Genomic DNA, 6,782 nt, shown 5'->3' with positions numbered 1-6,782 from the left:
GTGGCCTGTGCTGTCAAAGTTAGGGCACCCATCTCTGCCTGCAAACCCTCAGAAGTGAGGAGCAGGTGTTTGGCTTTTTTTTTTTTTAACTTGCTAGCGGTAGGCGAGGTATGCTGCCTGCAAGGCATGCATCTGGGAAATGAGTTGCTGTTTAAGACTGTCGAGATTAGACATCAAGGTTTCAGTTCTACAGTTCACAGCGGATGATCTGAGTAAACCTGGAGGTCTCATCCTGAGGGGCAGAAGTGGCTCCCTTTCCCGTGTGAGCGGATTGTTAAGTGACAAACATGAGGTTGAGGGCAAGCCATCGCATGGGTGGATTTTGATCAATGTGAGCTTAATACAGTTTAAAAAAATACCGTAGTACAAAAAAAGTAGTAGTAGTAGTTGTGGCGATGTATGTATAGCTCTTCATCTATTTTTCTTTCAAGCAGCTTTGCAAAAGATGGATTTCTGCACAAAAGCAGACAACACTGTTTTGGCATGTTTGAGACATACAGTTGAAACCCCCAATTTTTTGGTTCCTGCAAATGGAACAATCTTCATTTCACAGAATCATAGAATGGCCTGGGCTGGAAGGGACCTTAGAGATCATTTAATCCAACCTCCCTGTCATGGGCAGGGACGCCTCAACTAGATCAGGGAACACCTGGGGACTGAACTGAATACTTCTTGTAAGTTCTGCATTGGATGAAAAATAATTTAGAATTGAAGATTATCAGTGTTATTCTTTTCAGTGCTCATGAAAGTTGTGATAAAACAGTGTTTTATCATATAGAAGGGAGGCTCCTAGAAAGAGTGGAGAGAATTTGAATAAAAGAAGTGGTGTAGAAATAAATCTGCAAAGCATTCTAAGAGGCAGAGTGTCAACATGTGCTGAAGTGATCTAAAGTCCCCTTGCATCCAAACCAAACCTGTGGATTCAGATTCTCTTAACTGCTCAAAGATTTGGAAATTAGAGGATTCAAGTCAAAATGCACGTTCAGAGTTGAATTTTGGAAGTTTCCCTTAGCTTTTGACTTCCAAGAACTCTGCAGACGGGCACTGGAAAAACTTTGGCTTTCAGTTAGACTTTGGCATTTTGTTGTTTGGCTCTTGCACACTAGTTATATGTTCACATTTACTGTAACCTGCAACTAGACTGTTAAAGTAACTTCTGGAAGGGTTTGTTTCTTTATCTTTCCCCCACCCCCTTAAGACTTTTTTGTCTTATGGGATTTGCTTGCAATCTGCTAGCTGAAGCTCTGAGGCAAGTTTGCCAGATCTGGGGCTGCATCATCGTTCTGCACATCTGGAAGTGGTTTATGGGCTCTCATTCCTCCAGTGCGGCGCCTGGACTCGGTGCTATTCCTCAGCAGCAGAGAAGGAAAAGAAAACCAGCACAACTCCAAAGTAAACTTTGAAGAGTTTGAAAAAGGAATTGAATCTTAAAACTCTTACTGTGCCCTGTAAGGCCCTTGTGCAGGGGACTTCAAAGGAGGATGATGGTCAAGGAAGCTTTGGCAAGAGTGCTTACAGCTGTGGCCTATCTAGGATCCGAGTAAATAGCTCTACAGCTCTTCAGGAGAGAGGAGTCCCGAGTATTGTGCTGCTTTGAAGAGGTAAAAAGACTAATTAAGCAGAAAATATCTGAGCAGTAATGTCACTATTTCTGAGCTTTCCCTTCTGCAGCCCCTCGTTTTGTTACAGGATTTGGCAACTGAGGTAGGGACTGCCAGGTTCCAGGAACTAATGCCTGCAGTCAGGAAAAAAAATGAAGTAAATATTTGCAAGTGAACAAATAATTCCTCTCTTTCCTTAAAAATCAGTGGGTAATCGATCTGAGTTTCTGAGTCTTAGGAATGCTGTAGTTTTAGAACTCAGACTTGTGTGAGAGCCTGTCTCAGCTTGGATTTTAAAGTTTAAAAGATGTTGATTTAATAATTTCTGAAGATACCACGAGGCTGTGTCTGTCCAACTGTCATCTTACAGTGATCATCAGTGCTGCTTTTAACTATATGTACAAATCTTGGTTGAAAGAGAGTAGTTGCCTCTATGGAAAAGATTGCTATTAGCTTGACTGGGGTTAGAAATTTACCCTGAAAATGTAGGAGGTTCTGTTGTCCCTCTGCTTATCCAAACGAGTAAACTTTTTTTATAAATAAGAAGACAATACTTGTGTGTAAGTGTGAGAGAAGGGCTTTCTCAGCCATGGTGGGTTTTCTGTTTGATTTTTTTTTTTTTCCCCCTGACTGATAAGCTTGGTTTCCTCTCTATGTAAATTAATGCCACATGAAGAGAGAGGGCTGCTGGAATGTAGATAAGTACTGCAAATGCCAAAGTAGTTTCAGAAATACTCCTCTCTGGCTATGATTTAGTCATCTGGGACCTAAATAAATGTGAATATAATTTTTTTTTAACAAAGCCATATCTTAGTGTTGGGGGGTTTTTTCCTTAAATATAATTTTTTTTGTCATGTAACTTGTAAGCTGAAGTAGAGACTAATTCAGGATGCCGCCTGAACTTGAGCATTAACCAATGAGAGGCAGCCAGTTTTGTGACTCAGGTTTCAAGAATTCATGCTGTTCCATCTGCCTTCTCAAAGAGCCAGAATAAATTTCATTTTTATTTGTGCTTAGAAACCATCGTATATCCTTATCTATGCTGCAATATGCCTGTGTCCGTATGTATGGTTTCTGTCCTATATACAGCTACCATAGCATAGTGGTTAGATCACATAGCTGTATTCCCTGTCCCAGTATCTGGTACTGTTTATTGCTGTTGTGGGTGTTTTTTATGTTTGTATGGGTTTTTTTCATTTAAAAAAGGACACTGTTTCAGTATAAGATGCCCTTATGTTTGGGAACGTACTCCAGCAAGAGATTAGTATTTGTGGTTGTTGCTATGTTTTAGGTGAAATCAGAGATAAATGTAACTGTAATTACAAATCGCATCAGTGGATGTTGTAATACTTCTTTGCAAATCGCTTGAAATTAAAATATGAAGTAGTTCTAGTCCAAAATATTCGTTGTTCTAAAAAAAATGTTATTTACAAAGATAAAGTTCAGTTTTACTTTTACCAAATCAGCAGTAAATTTTGATTTGCAAAACCTTGTCCCTGAAATAATGAATTAGTATTCACTGCTGGTATTAATGATTTTTCTCTCTCGTTTTTTAATTTTTTTTTGTTTTGTCACAGATCACAGTTCTCATCCAACAGGACACATGGCTCTTTTAAAGAAAAGTAAGAGAGATTAAAAACATTTGAAATACATATTTTAAAGGAGGGCAGAAATGTCAAACACAATTTCTCATGCATCTGTTGTCATGATTGCAAGCAAATTTATACTTCTGATTTTGCTAAATTGTGCTTAATTTTAAGTGTGCAAATAAGCCTTTTCCTGTCAACTGCAGCAGTAAATCCCATTAATTTGAAATTACTTACTGCTTTACTGCATGAGACTGGGGAGTCTGAAATTTCCCACTAAAAATGCAGGTACCTGCTGGTTTCATGTGGGTTGTGCCTAGAGTGCTGAACCTGGCTTTTTTTTTGGTAGGACTCTGCACATTAATGCTGTTCATACTTGTAACTGAGGTGTGGCCCCAAGGAATTTGGGGTTTTCATAAGCTGTCAGGGTCAGTGGCTGAACGTGGACCAGTGAGTGCCTTCATTTATGCACACAAAAATTTCTCTGAGAACAATGAGCTGTTTCCGCAGCTGCCATTTCTGGCAGGTTGGCCCTTTTTGTTGAAGTAGTGCAAAACTTTCTTACCTTTGCTCTTTTGTACATCTTAAATACTCCCCATGCTGGTGCAAAAGTAACAAAGTAGTCTGATAGAAAGAACTGTTGATGATGGTAAGGTGTTCCTTCCCTGTTGTACTCGGTGAACTGTCCTGCTACCTGCTCCTGCTTGGTTCATGTTAAATAACTTAAATGTTGTAAAGACAATCTGTTAGGAACTTAAAAATCACAATATACAGTAAGGTCTTTGCTGTTGCGTGCTTTGTTCTGATTTTGCTAATTGAAGTTTATGTTTATGTATTTTCAAATATTTTGGAACATTTCTGGCATCAGTAGCATGCTGGGTTTGTTTTTCTAGTGTTTTTAGAGTTTTTCTCAAATACACTTCAAAGATCGGAACACTGGAAATGAAAAAAAATTCTGAAAAATGTAGTCCACCACTAAATCATGTCCCAAAGCACTACACACATTTCCAGGGCAGCCTGTTCCAGTGCTTGACAACCCTTTCAGTGAAGAAATTTTTCCTAATATCCTGAATATCCTAAACCTTCCCTGGTGCAACTTGAGGCCATCTCCTGTCATCCTATCACTTGTTACTTGGGAGAAGAAACCAAGCCCATCTCACTACAACCTTTCAGGTAGTAGTAGAGAGTGATAAGGACTCTCTTCAGCCTCTTCTCCAGGCTATACAACCCACATTCCCTCCTCATAAAACTTGTTTTTGAGACCCTTCACCCGCTTCATTGCCTTTCTTTGAATGCTCCAGCACCTCAGTGTGTTTCTTGTAGTGAGGGGCCCAAAACTGAACACATGCTTCGAGCTGCAGCCTCACTGGTTCCAAGCACAGGGGTACAGTCAGGAAAGGGCTAGGTAAAATAATTAGTTCATGAAGTCCTATGATGATAAACAGACAACAAACTAGCCAAGAAGAGAAAGTTTCAGGCTTCTGGTAAAATTCAGAAACGTGAATTTCCTAGTATGGCTAATCCATATATATCAGGAGCCTGACGATTTAATGAGCAAATTATCCCTATGTCCTGGTTTAAGCCCAGCCTTAACTTTGACCCCATGAAAATCATATAGATGGGAATTTTTATAACAGGGGAAGGATGCTATTATGTTTTTAACATAAAATTTTTAGTTTGATCAAATAACAAGAGGAAGGAGAATTTGATAAGCACAGAAAACAGGGGTCATAATATCTACTGGTTGCGAATTGGATTTTTTTTTTTAAAAAGGTACTTGAGAATTAGCTGTTATACTGATTGTTAACATATTTTTCCAATTGTTTCAGTTAACCAGATCTTACTGTTACTTCTTGTCTTAACTGTGTGTGCCATTCTGTATAACAAAGTTCACCAAGTGCCATCTGCATTAAAGAATGAAACAGGTAAGTGTCGTGTACTTTTTCATTTATGTTCTTGTTTTATATTCCTTATCTCTTCATATGAATAGTGCTTTTTATGTTACTGAATCTTGTTTTCTCTGCAGTACATGAGCCCCTCACACTGTTGCATATGTTCTAGGGTGCGGAGCTTTTTGCTTCTGAATTAGGGGACTGGTTAGCTCTGTCGGTTAGAGCGTGATGCTGATAACACCAAGGTCGCAGGTTCGATCCCTGTTCGGTCCCCATGTGTTGCCTGATCTAGTTGAGAGGCGTCCCTGCCCAAGACAGGGAGGTTGGATAAATGATCTCTAAGGTCCCTTCCAGCCTAGGCCATTCTATGACTTGAATAAAATAGTAGGAGATCAATAGTAATGACAAAGAATTGTCATTCTGATTAAAATTTTTGACCAGGTGTAACTGATGTAGATGGAAGCTGGAGTATATACTTAGTAGTGCTAAACAGCATTGAAGTTGTCAAGTGATAATAAACTTTTAGCACAACCTGCCCCTTTGGGAATGTTCTTGGCCTACCTGTTAATTTCAGACAGATCATCAAATCTTGACATGATTTACAGCAGAAATTTTTTCTTGAATTTTTATAGTGACAGAAACCTGCTAGGGTTGATATGTTTGGACTGGTATTAAATGTTTATACTAATAGCTTATTCACTGTTCTCAAGATAAACAAACTCTGTCTTGGTATAAACCATTTCTTTTCAGTATATTTTTGTTGAGTTTAATGGTTATGTTTTAACCAGTGTAAATATATCCTTATAAGTTCTGTAAGTCAATTAGTGCTAGAGATAAAAATCTTCTTTAGCAGTCATGTGAACTGATTTGGCATTGTTTAGATTTTTTTCCTTTTATCATTAGCAACTTCCTGCTGGCACAAACTTTTGCACTGTTCGTTTCTAGCCTGTTTCCCAAAGAAATGGAATCTCATGCAATTACACCATCTCTTCAACTTACCTCTTTCCTTTGATAATTTTGGAGCCTATTGTTCAATTTGTACTAAATGTAACATAGAAGTCTCAAAGGTATGCAAACTTCTTCAGGTTTCATGTGAATAAGCAGCTACAAGGAGGACAGGCTGAACTGTGCCCCTGCTGAGTAGAAGATGCCAAGAACTCTGGTTTGTGTTCACATCCAACAGTCCAATCAACCAGCATGTAGTTCTGGATTAGCGACAGCTCATGCTGTGTGCCTTGCCAGATGCGGATGTGTATAGGATGTGGTAAGGAAACGGGGTGATTGTGATATGTTCCACTGCTTATGGAACTACACGTTCATTCCTGTGACCCAGACCTGATATAAAAAGTTTCTTAATCGTCTGTTGTAATGCGTAGCTTTGTTTCTTGTAGTTGATTTGGAGAGTTCTGAGGAAATGGAAGAAGAAGTCCCGGTTGTAATCTGCGCTGCAGCGGGAAGAATGGGTGCAGCTATAGCAGCGATCAGCAGCATCTACAGCAACACAGAGGCTAATGTTTTGTTCTACATAGTTGGGCTGAAGACGACCATCCCACATATTCGGTATATACCGGCCTTATTTTATTTCATGCTGTAGTTAGGAGCAGGTGGTGGTTCTCCTTAGTATGGTTGTAGACTTTGGAGGACTTTTCAGGGAAATGTTTCTCCTTTCTAGTTAGGTACTGTTATTGGAAGCAATCCCCAGG

At 39.3% G+C, this 6,782-nt stretch overlaps 1 protein-coding gene across 1 annotated transcript in view; it reads left to right on the top strand.

The window, feature by feature from the left end:
• The first annotated feature begins 1,332 nt into the window (after positions 1–1,332).
• GLT8D2 (glycosyltransferase 8 domain containing 2) overlaps positions 1,333–6,782 on the top strand; it is a 15,520-nt gene continuing 10,070 nt past the window's right edge. The window contains exons 1-4 of the mRNA XM_009878937.1: positions 1,333–1,601; positions 3,179–3,223; positions 5,017–5,112; positions 6,471–6,639. Of these exons, the coding sequence (XP_009877239.1) occupies positions 3,205–3,223; positions 5,017–5,112; positions 6,471–6,639 (284 nt within the window). The 5' untranslated portion in view covers positions 1,333–1,601; positions 3,179–3,204. The remainder of the gene's footprint in view (positions 1,602–3,178; positions 3,224–5,016; positions 5,113–6,470; positions 6,640–6,782) is intronic.

Source organism: Apaloderma vittatum, unplaced genomic scaffold (genome assembly GCF_000703405.1).
Source record: "Apaloderma vittatum isolate BGI_N311 unplaced genomic scaffold, ASM70340v1 scaffold14081, whole genome shotgun sequence".
NCBI lineage: Eukaryota > Metazoa > Chordata > Aves > Trogoniformes > Trogonidae > Apaloderma > Apaloderma vittatum.
The sequence above is the reverse complement of the archived record's forward strand: the minus strand, read 5'-3'. Positions and strand labels throughout refer to the sequence as shown.